General features: G+C 58.2%; 1 protein-coding gene across 3 annotated transcripts in view; it reads left to right on the forward strand.

Moving 5' to 3' along the window:
• TLE2 (TLE family member 2, transcriptional corepressor) overlaps window positions 1-18424 on the forward strand; it is a 35254-nt gene extending 16830 nt beyond the window's left edge. For all 3 annotated transcript variants that reach the window (XM_054013775.1, XM_054013776.1, XM_054013777.1), the window contains exons 9-20: window positions 4032-4133; window positions 5864-5908; window positions 6844-6984; window positions 9028-9169; window positions 11710-11870; window positions 12935-13011; window positions 13567-13816; window positions 15701-15948; window positions 16243-16390; window positions 16519-16669; window positions 17249-17325; window positions 17768-18424. In XM_054013775.1, coding sequence (XP_053869750.1) covers window positions 4032-4133; window positions 5864-5908; window positions 6844-6984; window positions 9028-9169; window positions 11710-11870; window positions 12935-13011; window positions 13567-13816; window positions 15701-15948; window positions 16243-16390; window positions 16519-16669; window positions 17249-17325; window positions 17768-17875 — 1650 coding nt within the window. In that variant the 3' untranslated portion in view covers window positions 17876-18424. The remainder of the gene's footprint in view (window positions 1-4031; window positions 4134-5863; window positions 5909-6843; window positions 6985-9027; window positions 9170-11709; window positions 11871-12934; window positions 13012-13566; window positions 13817-15700; window positions 15949-16242; window positions 16391-16518; window positions 16670-17248; window positions 17326-17767) is intronic.
• The last annotated feature ends 1361 nt before the right edge of the window (window positions 18425-19785 follow it).

The raw sequence follows: 19785 nt of genomic DNA on the forward strand, positions 1-19785 counted from the left end.
GTTTCTGGGAATTGGGGGGGGGGCTCCCCTCCCCCATGGCTGTATAGTTCACTCGAGCCAGCCCCATAGGAAACAGGCATATTCCTATTGTTCCTGACATCAGAAAGTGTTACCTGGAGCATCTCCTACGGTCCTCTTCACCCTACTTAAAAGCGCTACAAAAAGCACACAGGAAACCCATTCACCCACCACTAAAATGCAGCCACCTCTGGGGTGGAGCGTGGCGGCCATTTAACAGCTCCCCAGCAATGCCACACGGCAGCTCAGGATGGGAAGCGAAGGGTAACGGATCCCGATGAAAGCTGTGAGGAGCTCTCAGCAGTGTGGGGGGGGGGGGCGGGGATCAGTGATCAAGTCTGAGCTGGGAATGTGCCAGATAAAGGGGTTCCTTGCTGGGGGATAAAATAACCCCCTCGCTTGGACAGGTGGGCGCCTGTTCAGGAGCATGGGGAGGGGGGGCAGTTTAATGATGGAGGTGTTGAGCCTGACTTGGCCCATTTGCCCGCTCACTACGGCGAGTGTCTAAAGGTCGAGCTCGTCCCAAAATAGCCTCTTACGTCCTTGCCGAGGAGAGAGCTGTTCTGCCCTGCTCTTGCAGCGATCATCTGCGTGTGCTGTGCCTCCCGATCCCCGTGCTGCTGTATTCCCGCCTTGCCTGCCAGTATACTGCGGGCACCTGCGTGAGCAGGCTGGGCCAGGCCCGGGGATGCACAAGGGTAGGGGTGACCTCAAACCCCCACTTAGCGCATCCCTAGCTCTAGCTAGCCAAGGGTCACGGGGAGGGAAACTGAGGCATGGGGCAGGGAAGTGAATTGCCCAAGATCTAGCCAGGGCCAGGAATAGGACCTGCGTGTCTTGAGCCCCCAGTTCTAGGCTTGAACCACTCCTCCTGCCTTTAGATCTCTCTCTCCCTTTGTGTGGGCTCTGAGCGACTGGTCTCTCACCTGAGCCGTGTCCACCTGTGAAATCCAGGTGACTTGACAGGAACCTGATGGGAGGAGGGGGAAGAGGAGGTGTGCTCTGATCTCCCCAGTAGGGCCAAAAATACCCTATTCAAATGTATCCCAGATTCATGCTACTCTGGCATTTGTCCTGGTGGAATAGGAGGCTAGGGAATGCTTCAGGGCAGAGGGAGCTGGCACCGGCAGGGACTGGTGGTGCCTTGGTGTTAAATTGCTTTGTGGTTCAGCCTTTCTGGTCTGTAGCGAACGGTGGAGGCAGGGCAAGGAAGGGTTAAAGAACTCGCTGTGCCCCTCAAGATGGCCAGTCATTTGCATCGATCCACCATGAAGGATGGTCTCGTAATTCCTCCGAGGATGAGCAATGGCGTGGGCTGGACCAGTGATGTGCTAGGCAGCCAGCGCGCGGCACGGGAAGAAAGAACCGTGGCTACCGTGCCACAGCAGATGGATTGATCCAAAAGGGGTCGATTCCAGATCCTTCGAGGAAGGCGTACGCCCTTGGGGGCACGTACGCTGTGTGTTCGTACAGCACCTTGCCCCGTGGGGTTCTGGGCCCTGATTGGGGCTCCCAGGCATTACTGCAGTACGTAAGTGGGGTGGACTGGGGAAAATTCTGCCTGACCACAGCCACGGATCTGCTTGTGCCCTGAAGCCTGAGGATTGATGGCCTTTTGTCCTTTTCATCTTGGCACGTTGTCACTGGAGAGGCCAGATAAGTGACTAATCTTTGGAAGCGGTTTGCGTTTTCCTACAGCAGGGAGTCCCATGCATTAACTATCTGCGGGGCGAACAGGTCGCTTCCTCTGGTCCACTCTGAGTTTACTAGTGGGAGATCTTTGCTCCAAACAAATGCCAATTCATGGAGAGGAGCGGGGGGTGGGGAAATGACCAATCTTAGGCCAAAACTTTCCAGCCTGGCCACTGATTTTGTTTTCAGATCTAGGTGTCCCGGGGCCTTATTTTCATAGATCCTGGGCACCTACAACTTGTTGGGAACTGCGAGTGCCCAGCAGCCTGGCACATCAGGCCCCAGGATGTCTCTGGGGGAGCACCCCAAAGCCCAAGCACCCGGACATCAGTGCCCACTTTGAAACCCCTGTATCCTCTCAACCTAATCCGGTAGATTAGATCCCATGTAACACCAGTGTCAATCCAGTGTCACTCCAGATTATACGCCAGTTCCACCGGGATCAGAATTTGGCCAAAGCAGGTGCGTGGGGATGTGGGGGAGGAGAGCACGGTAGCGGGGGATAAAGGGATTTAAGACACCCACGCAGGTTTTGTTACAATCAAACCTACACCAGGCCGGTGCCAATGGGGCGGGGGGGAAGGGGGAAAGGGACGTACTAACTCATCTTCATACCTCACCTCCCTTGTTCCAGCGGTGAAGGGGTTAAGGCGGGGACGTGCAGAGTAAACAGAAGACTGCTGATGGGGATTTTCCATTCCTGTCATGCCTCATTATCTCCCAAAGGGGCAAAACTTCTTTCAAGTCCAGGGACTAAGGGAGGCCGCTGTTATTCGACTGTTGTTTTAATGTAGCCAGTATACAAACATCTCTGTTAGGGCTGGTCTGCAAAGAGACCACAGCGCTTCCTCCAGTGGTGGGGGTACCGGGGGGGGGCTCTTCTGCTCCCAGCTGCCCCCCCTTTCCTTCTGGAAAATGCTTATTTAAATAGGTCATTTACGAGGCCCACCTGCCGCACACAGATCTGTTTGCATGTGCCAGCTCCCAGCGACTGGTCTCTCTCCTTGAACTGACCCCCCCGCTCCCCATCCAGATGCACTGGCCGTGCCTGACTGGGGAAAGGCATGCGGCCTTGTTGGGCTGGGTGGATTTTTTTATTTCTCCCTCTTCCTTCCGTGCAAGCACAAAAATCCTGCCAGCCCAGCTGTGGAATGATTTACTGAAGAAGTGACATGCTGGCAGCTGAACCATGTGCGTGCCCAAAGGTGGCTGAGCCCAGGAGAGGAGAGATGTTTGTTTGTTTTTAAGGCAGGCGGGTGGGGAGCAGGCAGATCTCAATCTGGACAGTTGCACGGGCTCCCGGCCAGCGCTGGAGGAGTCTTGGCCATGGGAGCTAAGGGCAGAACGTGAAATTGACAAAACTCAGCAGCTGTTTGGTGCCTTTTCAGGGAGATCTTTAAGTGTTTTATAAACATTCAGTGAATTAAGCCTCCTGGTCTTTTCCCCCCTCCTTGGGAGGCAAGTAAGGACCATTATCCTGATTGTGCAGATGGGGAAACTGAGGTGCAGAGAAGCAGTTTGCCGGAGTGAGTCGGTGATCGAGAACCCAGGAGTCCTGGCCCCCAGTCCCTGCTGCCCTGACTGCTCCACTTCACTCCCTCCTGGAATGGGCAGCAGAACCCAGGAGTCGTGACTCCCTGATCCACGCTTGACCCTTAGACAAAATTCCCCCTCCCTGAACCAGGAGTAGCCCCGCGGAGTCCTGTCTCCTAGTGCCCCCTGCTCTAACCCACTTGACCCCACTCCCTCCCCAGAGACAGGACTCCGGGATTCCATTTCTAATACTCGCTGGCTGCTCTAACCACTGGGCTAGAACCTGCCTCTGCCTTTTAACATTTGGGGTGTGATTTTGCACAGTGCCAATCTGAGAGTTTGTGGGTGCGTCCAGGGAGGGGCAGGGTCCCAGGGTGCTAGAAAGGCAGCTGGAGGGCGGGGGGAGCTGAGGGCATGAGTTGACCTCCCCTTTACATCCTGCTGCCAAGAGAGCGGATACGATGGGGGTCTGGTGCCAAGAGACCCCCCCGCCCCCGACTAGCGAGGGAGATCGGGTGAGCGGCAGCATTTACGAGACCCCAAGTCTCCACCCTGGCCTTTGAAGGGGTTCAGATGCCAGAGCCCAGAGGCCCATGATGTTAATTCCCCACCCCGAAAAGAGCGAGGCCACACAGGCTGACGGCCAGCCGCAAAGCTGGCAGCTGCGTGCGGAGCTCCAGTCCCCTTGGCCTCTGGGGAGGAAGCTGTGGGAAATGGCTTGGCAGCTTCTGGGACTCTCCGCCCTCGCTGTGCATTAACTCTGGTCTCCTCTTGCTTCCCCTGTGCAGAGCATTTCTGCCTCCCCTCCGGAGAGCCTGCAGGGCGAGGAGCGGCCGGGCGGCACAGGGCTGAAGCGGAAACGGGAGGAGAAGGACCTACCGGGACATTATGTGAGTGCAGCCAGGGAGCGTGGCGGGCGACACCCGGATCCCTGCCCCTGGGAGGATGGGCCGGGTATTGCTGCAGAGGGAGGGGGGGCGGTTCTGGAGCTGGCAGAGGGCAAGGTCTGGGTTTGCCATACAGTGATGGAAAAGGCAGATCCCGCTCCTCTGGGGCTGTTCGGAAGAACAGGTTAGACAAACCCCTGTCCGGGACGGTCTTAGGTTTACTCGGCCCTGTTTCAGTGCAGGGGGCTGGACTTGATGACCACTCGAGGTCCCTTCCAGCCCTGCAGTTCTATGATTCCGTAGCAAACTCCAGCGGACCAATGTTCCACTGCACCAGGCCGGGGGGCTGCCCTCCCTGAACCCCCAAAGGGTTATCTGAGAACCCCAGGCGGGGGGGCTTTTCAGCCTGGCAGTTATCAGCAGACTTCCCCACTAGGGCCTCATGTAGAAAGGTCGCATGGTTCAGTGGATAATGCACTGGGCTGGGACTCAGGGGACCTGAGTTCTATTCCTGGCTCTGCTGGGTGACCTTGGGGACGAGCAGCTGGGTGCCTCACTGGGAGTTGCTCCAGAAGAATCTGGGGCCGGAGCGGGCCTGATGCTGATCTTGCTTTCAGGGTGTAAATTGGCTTCAACGCCATTTAAGTCAATGAGCCAGATTCTCTGCTGGGGTGACCTGCACCCTGGGGGAGCTCTCGTCCCTTATCGAGCCGTTGGAGGCAAGGCAGGGGGCCTTGGGCGGTGTCCAGAACAGAACCCCAGAGGGGGTCTGCTCCAGCCTCTCTCATTAGGGGTCATGTAGGCAGGTGGCGTGTTCACTGGATTGGGACTCAGCAGACCAGCATTCTTTTCCCAGCTCTGCCACTGACCTGCTGGGTGAACTTGAATAAGTCACATCCCTTCCCCGTGCCTCAGTTTCCCCCTCTGACCTTTTGGACTGCAATCTTGCTGTCTCTCCTTAGTTGTATGTACAGCACCTAGCGCATTGGAGCCCTGATCTCAGTTGAGAGCGTTCGGCTCTGTTCCAATACTACTAACAATTCTACACCCGCCCAGCCTGTTGTTTTTAATGTTGCCCGGATGCTGTGGGATTTTTCTTCCAGATTCTGCAGGAGATTTGGGGGCGAAATCTGGGGGATGATGATGATGACTTTAAAAAAGAAAGTTTGGTCCGGACCCTATGGAGAGAGGAAATGGCGACTCTGAAGAGGTTTTTTAACTAAAAGGGACCTTTCAACATTGCTTGCTAGCTTTAAAGTGCTGCAGAAAAATATTTGAGAAAATATCTTAAAAAAGAATTCCACGGGGAGCCCTTAAATCCGAGGAGTTTCTGGGTCTCTGCTCTGTCTGACGCAGCCTTTGCTTGTGTGGGGTCTGATCCAAAACCCATTGAAGTCACTTCCTTGGGCTTTGGGTTAGGGAGACAAGCCAACAGAGTGGAGAGATGATAATAATCCTTAGGGTTTATCTAGTGTTTTCCAACCGTTAGTTTAAAACACTTTACAAAGGACATCGGTATCATTCTGCCCATTTTCCAGATGGGAAAACTGAGGCACAAAGAGGTGACGTAACTCTCCCATCCAGCAGGCCAGTGGCAGAGCTAGGAATAGACCTCAGGTCTTCTGAGTCACAATCCAGTGCTTGAGCCACTAGGCAGCACTGCCTCGAAGATCTGTCCTGTGTCGGTATTTTGCTGTTTTAATTGTTCCTGGCTCTGTTTCTCCCCTCGGCAGGACAGCGACGGGGACAAGAGTGATTATAACCTAGTAGTGGATGAGGTGAGTGAGAAGTTTTTAATTAGATCTCTTAAGGCCTTGCCTAGACACACAATTCATATTACTTTAGCAGTACTGTTACAGCTGCAACCTAGGATGGAGGCAGTTCTCTCAATGCGAAGGTAAAAGCTGCGCCGAAAGGGGAATGAATTATGCTGGGGTAAGGCACCTCTAGCAACTGTACTGATAAAACCATATCTGGAAACATCTCTCCCCGAACCAGAATAATGATACTGGTCTGAAATCTCTGTATAGACCAGGTCTAAGATGGTAACTGATGGTGATTCTGTTAGACAGAGTTGCCACCTCTGGTGGTTTTATCACAAGTCTCGTGACAGTTGGTGTTTTTTGGGAAGCCCCAGTTCTGGAAGTCACGTGACTGTACCAGAATCTCGGTTTTCTTTAAAAAAAAAAAAACAAGTCCGTTTCTAGCCTTCCTGACTGTGGAGAGAAGCTGGGAAGTGTGACCTCAGAAAGACAAATAGAAAGAACCCCAGAGCTGTTATTTTAAAAGAAAAAATCTCCCTGGTCAGCCAGGTCCGTGGGTTGGCACGCTGGAGGCCAACGGAGTGGACCTGCGCCTGTCCCTGAGTGGAGACTCGACTGATTTGCAAACAGTCGTTTCGTCTGTCTGGTTGATTATATTGTAGCAAATCGGCGGGTGTCCCCCAGTTCTTCCCAGTCGCTACCCAGCAGCCTGTTGCAGCCAATTGGAAACCACCCAACGCATTAAAAGAGAGAGAGAGAGAATTAATATGGCTTGCAAAATTCCCAGTGCATTCAAAAGCAGAGGCAATTTTCTCGTGTCCTCCTAGGCTACATTTGCAAAAGCAGGTCTGGATCCTGCTCCACCACCTGTGTGACTCTGGAGCTCAGCCGATTAACCCCAGTGCACCAGGGTCTGAAGGCTCTGTCTGCTTTTCTCTTCCCCGCTGCAGGACCCGCCCTCGGAGCCCAGCAGCCCTGCCCATGCACCCAGCACGAAGCTCCCGCCCGCCCGCAGGGACATGCCCGAAAGCCCAGCCTCCCTGGCCTCCAGCCGGAGTACAACGCCCCTCAAAGTGAAGGACCAGAGCCTGGTAAAGAGATGGGCTGGCAAGCTGGAGAGAGGCCGTGGGATTGGGGTGGGGGTGGGGGTGTCGGCACCTACCTCTGTATCCCAGGGCACTGCCCCAGGGGGTCTCTCCCTGCTGCAACACATGGGGGGGGGAGGGGAGTGGATCTGGGATTCTCTGTCCCTGCTTAGAGGGCATGTCGCAGGCAGTCCAGCCTGGAGGATGCACCGGGGGCTGCCCCTGCTGGAGCTCTGGACTGGGGAAAGGGGATGCTGCCCCCCCCGCAATCCCTTCCCATGCTCCTTCCCCCATCACACGCAATTGCTTGGGCTTCCCGTCTGGTCCTTAACCCCTCAAGCACTTAACGAGAGAGCTTCTCGCCACTCCTTCTCCCCGCCATCCTATTGCTCCCTGCCCACCCCACCTCTTCCCTGGCTCCCCCGTTCCTGCCAGACACCAGACACCTGCCACCTCCAGAGGGGAAGAATTGCATTGCACTTCCTCCTATCCTGATGCAACCCACGTCCCCCGCTGCTGGTTCCAAGCCCTGGAGGGGTCATAGACTGGCAATGGGGTAAGAAGGATTGTGCCAGGTGGAGAGGTGGCAGTGGGAGCTGGGGGGGGGGCACAACAGACCAGGGGTTACTCCTCCTAACAATCCTCTTCTGCCAGGATCTCTCCCATCTTCTCCAGCACTGAGGGCCAGCTGGAAGCCTAGGAAACAACCTGGTCCCCAAAGGGTTAACCCTCCAGGCCACACTACGCTGGATCAAACCCAGAGTCTGTGTTCCCTGGAGGTTCTCCGGCGCTCTAAGGGTTAACCGCAGCCGAGCGAGACAGAACGGTTTGGGGCGCAGGCAGTATGTGGGCTTTGCTGTGCTATCAGCAGGCAGCCTTGCCTAGTGGTTGCAGCAGGGTGGGCTCTGGGAGCCAGGATGCCTGGGTTCTGTTCCCAGCTCTGTACTGACTCGCTGCACGTCCTTGGGCCAGTCAGTTCCCCGCCCCGGGCCTTGCCTCATCCCATCTGTGCAGCGTGTCTAACGCGCCGGGGGAGCATGAGGAGGCCCTAATTAACGAGTGTGCATCAGGCGCTTGGAGATCCTTGGCGTGCTGATTAATTAATTAATAACGAATCACCGCTATCGCTAGCGGGTCTCCCGCGCTGCCTGGCCAGGGGCGAGTGCCTTTGGAAGGGAGGTTAATATGCCGGTAACTGGAGCTTGGCTTTGCAGGTATTTTCCATCCGGCTGCCTGCAGAATTCCCCTGGGCTCCTCCGCGCGCTGTGCAATCTATCGATTTGCCCAGCATCAACCTGATTCTCAGATTGAAACATCAGCGGGAGGGAGGGTATTGATTGCGCTGTCATTCCCAGCCCAGCCATCGAGTGGAGGAGCGGGAGGCACTTACCAGATTCATTGGGAGCAATCTGTCGGCTGCAGGGGTTTGGGAGCCTTCATTAGGGTTGCTGGCGTTTCTCCCCGGGACAATCTGATTAGAGCAGGCGAAATGCCCTAAGTGATGTGAGATTTGCGGGCTCCGCTTGGATTTCTACCGGTCTCCACAGAATCCCAAGGAGAGCAAAAATGCACCAAGGTTTATTGGACAGCCCTTCAGTGAAACAGCGGGCAGGGTGGGGCGGCTGGTCGATGGGCCTGATCCTGCAAAGGGGCTGGTACACACAGTCCTGGGGCGGGGGCTGCAGACTCTCTGTGCAAGTATTAACTGGAAGGGGGTGTTCTCTAGGGGGTCAGAGCAGGGGGCTGCAAGTCACCACTCCTGTGCTGTCTTCCCAGCTCTGGAAAGGGGTGGGATCCAGTCTGGAAAGGGGTGGGGTCCAGTCCCAGTGGTTGAAGCAGAAAGAGGGGCTGGGAGCCAGGACTCCTAGGTTCTATACCAAACCCGGCCACGGAATCTCTCTGTGACTTTGGGTAAATGACGTCGCTGTCCTGTGCCTCAGTTTCCCCATTGGGGTGTGTGAGGTTTCATGAATGGGCAGGTAGCGCTCTGGGGGGCCTTGGCTGGAAGGCTCTAGAGCAGGGCAGGGCAACATCTCCTTTCCATTGCAGAACGATGTCTCAGCCAACACTCCCACCTCCAAGTCCTCCAGCTCCTCTCCTCCACGGGACTCCTTAACGCCCGGCCCCGGGCCAAGCTCGGCCTCCCATCTCCGGCAACTCTCCTCCAAGCCGCCTGTCACGGACACCATCAGTGAGTCTCTCTAATAAGGCATCCGCGTCCTTCTGAGAAACTGCCTGGCCTCGTAACACAGCATGTGTGTGTGTGTGCGGGGGTGCATGGCAGCCGGTGCAGTTACTACAGGGCTCTGGGTCAGTGGTGGATTTCCACCCATATCACAGCCAATTTTATGGAAGCGCTTCTGCTGTGGTAATATGGCGTGTGGATCAATTACACCAACCGGTCCAATGCGTTAAGGTGCTGAGAGCCTGCTGTGCAATGCAAGGCCCTCCTTGCTTCTCAGGTGTGGGTCCATAGTATGGTTTGTGTCAACCTGTGGAACTCTCTGCTGCAGGAATTCAGTGTGGCGAATACTGTGTCTGGCTTTTGGAAAGGGTTCTGCATTGTTTCTGACTCATAATATTGCTGGCTATTCGTGTTAAAACAAGGGTGATCAAAGCGCATGCTTCAAGACATTGGCTGAAGGGCTCAGGAAGGAACTGGCAGAGGAAGGATGATCTTGTGGGTACGGCGCTGACTGGACAGGGACTCAGGAGATCTGGATTCAGTTCCCGGCTCTGCCACAGACTCCCTGGGTGGCCCTGAGCCAGTCATTTAGGCCCAGATCCTCAAAGGTACCTAACTCCCATTGATTCAGGTGTCTAAATACCTTTTGAGGATCCAGGCTTTACTCTCTCTGTGCCTCAATGCTCCATCTGTGCAAAAGAGATCGTTGGCTTTTCGTCTCTTTCGATGTGTCTACACGGTGCCTAGTTACAAAGGGTCCCTGGTATTGGGGGCCGCGGGTTATTTGGACACAATTAGTTGATCCTAATGTATTTTCCTCCCCACCAAGGTGCATATTTCTCTGTAGCCCAGATGCCTTTGGAGAGTTTTCATCTCCTTCTGATGCATCAGACACTGGCCACTCCCAGAGACCAGGGCCCAATGCTGTGGGTGCCGGGCGTGTGTGTACCCTACACTGCAGCTGAAAGGTGTCAGGCCCGGCCTGGGTTCGATGTACATGTGCTAGCTCTGCTAGAGCGAGCGCCTAAAATAACAAGGTAGCCGGAGCGGCTCGGGCTAGCTGCCCGAGTGAAACTCCGTCAGAGTTCCTCAGCACGTACTAGGTGGCTAGACTGAGCCGCTGTGGCTACGTTGTGATTTTAGGAACCAGGAAAGAGAGACGGAAGCAGACGGAAAACAAGCAAGATCTTACACTGGACCCTCTTGGTCTTGTGCTAGGAGACAGGACAGAAGCTCCCGATCTCCCTTCTCTGGACCATTCAGTGTTTTCGAGACTCTATCCTCTGCCCCCTGTTCGTCTCCTCCCGCAGGTGATGCTCCCAATCCATTCAATCTCTCTTCCTAGGAGAGTTTTCCCAGGTCCTCGGTCATTGGTGGCTCTGCCCCCCCCCCCCCCCCCGTTCTGCAATATCCCTTTGGAGATAGGTTGGCCGGTAGCCAGAAGAAGCCGCACCATTGAGGTATTACTCCCTTGAGTAAGCGGTGCAGGATTGGGCCCTGCACTGTTGGTTGTGGTTTGTTTCACAGTAATGCCCGACTGAGATCAGGGCCCCGTGGTGCTGGGTGCTCCACAGACAGCAAGAGACGTGGTCCCTGCCCTGACGATCTAGCTGTATATGTGGGGATCACTTGAAAGCCCTTAGGGGTGTGGCTCAATGTTAAAGGCACAGGCCCGCCGAGGTGCCTTGGACTCGCTCTGCCTCTCTGGGGGACGCTGGGCAAGTTACTTTGCCGCTTGGTGCCTCAGTTTCCCCATATGTAAACCAGGAGCATGACTGACGTCGGAGGGGTTGCTGTGAACTGGTGTTCGGAGAGCACTTTGCAGTCCTCCCGTGAGAGGAGCCGTAGAGCATCATGGGGCTTTCGGCTAATAGAAATGCGTCCCGGCTGAAAGCTGGGTAGTGGGGGGGAAACGGTTCGATCAAGCCTGGCAGTTTTTGAAGTGGAAATAGAGCAAGACTTTGAGAAATGAAGCCCTTTTCTGTGCTAGAAAATGACTCCGACGAGGGGATGGAAAGGGATCTTGATAAACCAGGAGAACTTCTGAGATAAATGCACCAGGGTCAGCTTCGCACTCACTTGCGCTGATGTAGCGTCATTCAATACAAGCCCAGTTTAAAGGGATTTCGGAGCCTCTGCATCAAGGGTTTGAAAGGCACCACGGCTAGGGCCGCTGGCTTGGGACTCAGGAGACCTGGGTTCTAGTCCTGGCTCTGCCGCTGATGCCCCAGGTCACCCAGGGGAAGTCCCGTCGCCTCTTCGTGCCTCAGTTTCCCTGTTGTCTGCCTTGTCTAAAACATTTGAGGCCGCAGCTGATCTGATCTCAGCTGAGGCTTCATGGTGCTACAAATATTAACTGCTCACAAGTTTCTGGCTTCCAGCCTTGGCTAGCAGAGCTGGCTCTTGGCACTCAGGCAGTTAGATCCACTGGTCCCAGGTTCAATCCCCGCTGGCCATGACCCACCCTGGGGCGTTACGCTGCCATTGCAGGTAACCAGCACCCGGGGTGCTGCTCAGTGGCTGTGTCTCTTCTCTCGAACCCCCAGCTCTGCGCAGCCCCCTGAGCGTGCCCAGCACCTACGCGTCTTCATTCGGGATGGTGCCCCACGCCGCCATCAACGGCGAGCTCGCTGCCCCCAGCACCTACGTGAGCATCCACCTCTCTCCGCAAGTCAGCGGGACGGTGATGTACGGACGGTCCCCTCTGGTGAGTCGCGGACGGGCCGGGGCAGAGGCCAGCTCCGCTCCAGCCGCCTCCTGCAAAGGCCCTTCTCCCCCCCACCCCCAAAATCCCATGTGTGTGCGGGGGATGGAGAGTAGCAGTGGTGACCTCAACAGGGGCAGCTCAGTGCAGGGCATGGGCCAGCCAAATACAGTGGGGCACCTTCAGGGCCGGATTAACCTTTTGTGACCAAACATATCTGCGGGCCCCCATGGAGGCAATGGAGCATGGCACGAGGAGGTCTGTCCCCAAAGCGAGGGGCCGGGCAGGGGCAATGGGGCGGGGCATGGCTGGGCGGCCCCGCTCTGCTCAGCACGAGGGCACTATTTACAAATCGGCAGTTGCCAGACACATAGTGGCCCACCCGGCCCTGTGCTGCCAGCGTGCCCCTTGCCTTCGGGGGCAGGCCCATGCCATGTCACACGGCCCCCTCACCCAACACCTCCCCCCGACTCCCAGTGGCCAGAGCCCCCCTGGATCCACTATGGCCAGCGCCCCTCCAACCCCCGCACAAATGCACAGCGCACCACCACCCCTGCCCAGCGCCCCCCACAGAACCCCCACTCCCTAGTGCCCCAATACACACATTTTCCCCGCCCTCTCACACCCTAGCACCTCCCCCAGCCGGCACTGGGCACCTTTCTAATTAGGGGTGTGTGTGTGTGTGTGTGTGTGTGTGTGTGTGTGTGTGTGTGTGTGTGTGAGAGAGAGAGAGAGAGAGAGAGAGATGGCCCTTTGTCTCTTTGAAGATCTTCCCCCGTTGGAACAAGGCCGGGGCGGTGCCCTTTGCCGCCAAGCCCTGGTCCCATCAGAGTTTTGCTGCCATCGTCAACAGGAGTAGGTCTCAGCCATGGAGATTGTGGCCCCTGGTGTCAGCCGCTGCCCCCTCCCGTATATTCTTGGAGGAAACAGGCTGCAGAGATAGCCAGAGAGGTTGTTCTAAGCCAGTCTTCGTGCAGGGTGGCTGGATACTGCTTGTCTGTAGGCCCAACTCCTGCGACCCCTTCCCACCACGCCGCTTTGTGGACCATGTTCCCTTTGCTTTGCAGGTGGCTTTTGAGTCTCACCCTCACCTGAGGGCTTCCACCGTCTCCTCCTCTCTGCCGGCCATCCCCGGTGGGAAACCGTAAGTGCAGCCAAATCTGTGCTGGGGGGCAGGGAGGAATCATGGAAACACCCCAGGGGGAGGTGGTGGGATGCAGGTCACCGAGCCAGGCACCCGCCAGCCCACAGCAGAATTCTGCACAGAAGCTCCTGCGTGAAGCCGGGAGGAAGGATGGCCCAGTGGTTAGGGCTCTGCTGTAAGACTCTGGAGCCCTGGGTTCAACTCCCTACTCTGCCCCTGACTGAGTCGCGTCATTGTTCTGTGACTCAGTTTCCCCATCTGGGCGCTGGGGTTTACGGCCCTGCCTCTTGGGGGGTGGGGCTGTCAGGACCAATACAGGCTGGGAGGGGCTCAGCTAGCACAGTAATGGGGCTGGGTACCTCCCTGCCTGGAGAGGCCCCTCCTTATCTAGCGTGTGACCCCCGCCCTCCCTGGCAGGGGAAATCCCCAGCACCGCCAGCCGGAAGCTCCGGGACAAAAGTGGGTGACAGAAGCCCAGACACGGAGCGTAACGCCCAGGAGGGCTGCGTCCCTTTAAGGCCCGCCAACACTTACCTGCCTCTCCCCCTCCTCCAGCGCCTACTCCTTCCACGTGAGCGCCGACGGGCAGATGCAGCCGGTCCCCTTCCCTCCCGACGCCCTCATCGGCACCGGCATCCCCCGGCACGCCCGCCAGCTCCACACCCTGACCCACGGCGAGGTGGTCTGCGCCGTCACCATCAGCAACTCCACCCAGCACGTCTACACGGGGGGCAAGGGCTGCGTGAAGGTGTGGGACGTGGGGCAGCCTGGGACCAAGACGCCCGTGGCGCAGCTGGACTGCCTGGTAAGGGGACAGGGCATGGGGACAAAAGAGCTTCCGTTGGCTCCAACACAATTCCTTGCTACCCTTGAGGGCCAGATCCCTGGCTGGGGAAAATCGCTGAGGATCTGGCCCTATTTGCCCGCAGCAGCCGAAGGCACCGGGTCGATACGCACTGGAGATTGTCACTTAGTTTGTTGGAGTGGCACCTTCTCCAAGGCCCCTCTTGGCTGGTAGACTGGACCATAGAGTTTGAACTCAGGATCCCCGAGTTCTAGTTCTGGCTTTGCTGCTGTGTGCCCACCGTGGGCTGGGCTGTGTGTGTGTGTGTGAAGCCCTGCCTCAGTTTCCTCTGTCGAGCCGGCAAAGGAACCTTTCCCGGGCGATGGTGGGAAATGATCTCTGTGTGCGTCGGCTGGGGCCGTTCCAGGCCCGCTTCCCCGGCGCGTCGGGAGCATCGGCGGGCACTGGAATTGCTCCTTCGCTAGAAAACCCTCATCCAAAGGAAGAGCAATTCATATTTGAGCTGCCCCCCGGGGCCCTGCTCATTAGCATGCCAGAGACTCCGGCGCTCCTGCCATGACTGGAAGGTGCTGTGGAGCGTGGCAGGACGGCTCATGGCTGCAGCACTGGGGGAGGAAGGGGGGGGCACTTGCTCTCCTCCCATCTCTGACCAGTTTTTGTCCCTCATGCCACCCCCCACACACACACACTGGGGCTTTTCTGCTTCCGAGGCCTCCATGTGCAATGCCATGACCGCGCCAGCAAGCGCAGGGGTGTACGCCAGCCTGCCAGCCAGGCCAGGCCGGGGAGAGCCACAGGCTGCTTCGGAAGGTAGGGCTGCTGGGGAGGGGCGATCGGGAAGAACTCCAAGGTATTTCGGCTCCTAACGCCCTGTGCGGAGGCCGCCGGCCGGGGTGGGGGGGAGCACGGCCTAGCGTGGAAGCTGGTGGCCTCAAATGCCTGTATCTGAAAGGCCTAATCCCAGTGAAATTTCCTTAAGCCCCAAGCCCACGGGCCGGCGGCAAAGTGTCCCAAGAGCGGCGGGTCTGGGACTGAAGCGGCAGCAGCTTGGGGTCACTGCAGCACTGGGCCGGATGCTGCGGTGCTGGGCATGTTAGAGGGGGGCTGGGCAGGTTTGGCTGACCGTGGTATGTGCTGAGAGCTCCCTGCGCTTTGCACTGCTGTTAAGAGCCTGCGTGGGGCGCTCTCTGTCTCCCCCAGGCCTCAGAAGCCCTGACCGGGATGGAAGGTAAAACAGGCCAGTCTCTGTAACTGGGCACTGACACCCTCAGGCACGCGGGACAACGAATGGGCTTGTGCGTCAGGCGTTGGCCGGGGCTTCAGGAGATCCGGGTTTAATTCCCGGCTCTGCCACTGACTCCCTGTCTGAGCTCGGGCAAGTCATTTAATTGCCTGTGTTCCAATTGTAAACCCTTGGGGCCAGAGCCCTGTGTGCGCGCACGTGCAGCACCTAGCACCGTGGGGCCACTGGGCAATGAATAACAGCTTGTTGTCAATGGCTTGATGCTGAGACCGGACCCTGGGCTGCTTTGCCAAGGGCCCTAGACTCTTGGCAATGGGCAGGACACTGGGTCAGGTGGGGGGGAAGCAGAGGTGGGGAACTGGGCTGCTTTGGAGTAAGGCCCGGAGCGCTTTAGAGCGGGCGGCTGAGCCCTGCAGGGTAAATTCCATTGACCTCCACTGAGTCCCTGGCACTGGTGCCCCCTCCCTGCAGGACAGGTGGCACTGAGAGGCTGCAGGCCTGCCGCTGGCCTCGGGGGTCTGACCCAAAGCCTGCTGAAATCAGGGGAGACTTTCCACTGACCCTTAAGGGGTGCTGGGTCAGGGACCCCCCCACTCCGCAGTGACTGGCTTTAAGGCCGCTCCTCCCTCTCCCTTCCCCAGAACCGCGACAACTACATCCGCTCCTGCAAGCTCCTCCCGGACGGGCGCAGCCTCATCGTGGGGGGGGAGGCCAGCACCTTGTCCATCTGGGACCTGGCCGCGCCCACCCCCCGCATCAAGGCGGAGCTGACCTCCTCGGCGCCCGCCTGCTACGCCCTGGCCATCAGCCCCGACGCCAAGGTCTGCTTCTCCTGCTGCAGCGACGGCAACATCGTGGTGTGGGACCTGCAGAACCAGACGATGGTCAGGTGAGCCCCCCCCCCACACATGTATCTCACAGGGCCTTCCCTGTACAGCATGCGTCTGGGATCAGCTGGATGACCGTTGCTGGTTGGCGACGGTCAGACTTAGGGGTGCCTGGGCTGCTGGTGTGGGACCTGCAGAACCAGACTCTGGTCAGGTGAGCGCCGGGGTTTGCCTTCCCATGCTGCAATGCAGTGAAGCTGGCTAGCGCTGGAGAGGGGAGGTGCTGCCTGCCCCCGGCCACAGGACCCGAACCTGCAGCAGGTGACGGTGCCTGACGGCCACGCTCTCCCCTCCAGGCAGTTCCAGGGCCACACGGATGGCGCCAGCTGCATCGATATCTCCAACTACGGCACCAAGCTGTGGACGGGGGGGCTGGATAACACGGTGCGGTGCTGGGACCTGCGGGAGGGGCGCCAGCTGCAGCAGCACGATTTCAGCTCCCAGGTAGGTGGGCGATGGGGCGCTGCAGAGCCCGAGCAGGTGTGGGGGGAGGGCACTGTGCTCTCCCCTCCCCCAGAGAGCCAGCCAGGCAGGGACCCATTTCCTGGGGCCTGACTCTGCATTCTCCCCAGATCTTCTCGCTGGGTTACTGTCCCTCGGGGGAGTGGCTGGCCGTCGGCATGGAGAGCAGCAATGTGGAGATCCTGCACGTGGCCAAGCCGGAGAAATACCAGCTCCACCTCCACGAGAGCTGCGTCCTCTCCCTCAAATTCGCCTCCTGCGGTAGGAGTGTGGGCAAGTGCAGAGGCGGGCTCGGGATGGCCGAGGGGTTGCATGGCCTAGTGGGCAGAGCAGTGGCGGGGACTCGGGAAAAGGCATCTGTTCCTGGCTCTACCGCTGTCCTGCTGGGTGCCCTTGGGTCAGTTACTGCCTCACTCCGTGCCTCAGTTTCCCCTCCAACCCGAGGTCCATGGAACTGATTAGCAATTTGGGGTTGGGGCAGTTTCCCTACCTGTCTGTGCAGCTCCGGCACAATGGGAACCCAACCTCGGTTGTGGGCTGGAGTTGCTAATGGCGCACACATCTCATCTAAGCGTGAAGTGGCCAGCCCCGGAACGTGAAATGGAACTTGGAAGGCTGCGTGGATGGGAATCCATGTTTACAGGCAGGCTGAAAGTTTATCCAGCCCGGGCTGTGCTTTTGATGCTCCCGGTGCATCGTCCTCTGCTCCCAGGGCAGGTGGCTGCTTGTGGGACGCTGTTGGAATCCCCCACCCCTATGGGCAGCGTCTCCCCTTTTGCTGAATCTCTCGACCAGGCACGTGACAGTCCCCCGCTGACCCATTGGACTCTCCCACTGCAGGTAAATGGTTCGTGAGCACAGGGAAGGACAACCTGCTGAACGCCTGGAGGACGCCCTACGGAGCCAGCATCTTCCAGGTGAGGAAGGGGCACTCTGCTGGGAGGCCCATTCTGTTTAAATCCCTTGCCCCCGGCAATGCATAGCATGGAAGCAACTGCCCAGCCCATCCGTAGCTCCCCAAAGCCAGGATCATAGATTCCAGAGCCAGACAGGACTCTGGTCTGACCTCCTGCACGACGCAGAACAGGAGTGTCCTGAATTAATTCCTGATGGACACAGAGCATCAGTTAAATCAGTGGGAGGCTTTTCCCTTGGTTTTAATGACCCTTAGCGCCAGCTTTCCCTGCCAGGTGGAGATAGAAAGTTGGGCTTCGATTTTAACTCACCGCAGAACAAGGCCTCGGCCAGTCTTTGCCACTGGTCCCCCTGGCCCTGCTCTCTCAGCCTCCCCCCCTCTGTTATCCCACTATCGAGGCCACCCAGGGCAGGTTCCCTCTCCTAACCTCCACCCCCTCTCAGTCCAAAGAGTCCTCGTCGGTGCTAAGCTGCGACATCTCGATCAACGACAAGTTCATCGTCACGGGCTCCGGCGACAAGAAAGCCACCGTCTACGAAGTGGTGTACTGAAGGGTGTGCGCGGGGGTGGCCGGGACTGAGCTGTACCGTGACCAAAACCCCAGCGCCACCCGGGGCAGCCTTTCCAACCACCCGCTGTGGCCTCCGAAGGCGGCGTGCGCTGGGAGTGGGGCCCCTCCCCACCGCGTCAGCTGCAGAGCGGCCCGAGAGCCTCCCGGGCTCGGAGGTGGGACCTGTCAGTGCTTCCTCAGGCTGAGTGCGCAAACAGGTGCAGGCGGATGGAGACACGAGACGCCTCGCTTCCTTTCTGCATCTTCCACGCTTCCTCCCAGGGGCAGATGTGGGGGAGTAAGGACTAGCTGGGATCTGACCAGAGAGGCCGGGCCTGAGCGGTTTCCCAGCGCGGGGACTAGCAATGGCCAGCTCCTAAGGCACGGAGGGGAGTGGCTACAGGTGCAAGCGATGCTGTTCTCACTCAGCGAGCGAAGGGGCTGCGGCCTGCCACTTCTCCCACATTATTGCTACTGATTTAATGACGCCAATTTTCTGTTGAGAAAACAGCTGTAATTTCTCCTCGGTAAATAAATGTATTTAACAGGCCGCGGTTTCAATCCCTGCCTAATGAAACGTGTGGATTTTCCGCGTGGCGGGGGACAAACAGGGGGCCCACTTCAGCACGTTGATTTGCCATGTCAAACTGAGCCTGGAAAAATGTGGAGAAGATGGGCCCCGGGCTGCTAACGAGACCCCTCCTCCCCTCCGGATTACAGCCAGAGCCCCCCCGAAACGCACCCGCTGCTTCAGTGACTTGGTGGAAAAGGAGCCGGCGTCCGCCCTAGAGATGCTGGTGATGGCTGGGTCCTCTCGCGCGGGGGGGGGGCTGAGCTGGGTGAGCTCTGCTACTGCCTCTCTGGGTGACCTTGGGCAAGTCACTTCCTCTCCTGAGGCCTCCATCCCTCACCTGTGGCCTCCATCCCTCACCTGTAAAATGGCTCCCAGGCTTTTGGGGGTTTACTGTGAGCTCTTCAGTGCAGGGCCTCCCCCTCCCCTCCCCCTTGGGGGATGTGCAGTGCCTAGGGTTGCCAATGCTCCCGCATTGGCCAGGAGTCTCCTGAAATTAGCTTCAATCTCCTGCTTGCTATTGAAAGCAATCTGGTAGATTTTACTAGGCCAAAAGTCCGGTTGGCGGGGATGGGGCAGCGGGGCTAAGGCAGGCTCCCTACCTGCCCTGGGTGCGCGCAGCTCCCCGAAGGGGTGGCATGTCCCTGCAGCTCCTAGGCGCAGGCAGGGGCAGCCGGTGGGGGTCTCTGTACGCCAACTCCGTAGCTCCCATTGGCCAGGAACTGTGGCCAATGGGAGCTGTGGGGGCAGTGCCTGCAGGCAGGGGCAGTGCACAGAGCCACCTGGATGCCCCTAGGAGCCACAGGGGCACGCCGCTGCTTCTGGGAGCAGCCAGAGATAAGCGCTACCCGGAGCCTGCCACCCCCTGCCCCAGCCCTGAGCCCCCTCCTACACCCAAACGCCCTCCCAGAGCCTGCAACCCCGCCCTCCTGCCCCCGACCGGTGAAAGTGAGTGAGGGTGGGAGAAAGTGAACAAGGGAGGGAGGGGGAAATGGAGTGAGAAGGGGCAGGGCAAGTGTGTTTGGGTTTGTGCCATTAGCCAGTTGGCAACTTCAGCAGTGCCTAGCACCACGGTGGGCCCAATCTGAGAGGCGGGAGGTGCTAATTAGGAAAATAGTACAGCTGGCTCTAAAGCCCGACCATCAAGAGCCTCCTACAACGCTCTATGGACTAATTAAAGCAGGAGTAGGCCCCCCCGGCTAGGGGGCAGGGAGATGGGGTGTGAGGGGGGGGGGTTGTCTATCCTTCCAGGGCGTGAGACTTAAGGCGCAGCAGGGGCTGCTGGAGAAAGCAGCGGCTGAAAGGCGGCCTGGAGCCTCGGCTGCGCCCGGTAGAGCCAG

Source organism: Malaclemys terrapin, chromosome 24 (genome assembly GCF_027887155.1).
Source record: "Malaclemys terrapin pileata isolate rMalTer1 chromosome 24, rMalTer1.hap1, whole genome shotgun sequence".
Classification (NCBI taxonomy): Eukaryota; Metazoa; Chordata; order Testudines; family Emydidae; genus Malaclemys; species Malaclemys terrapin.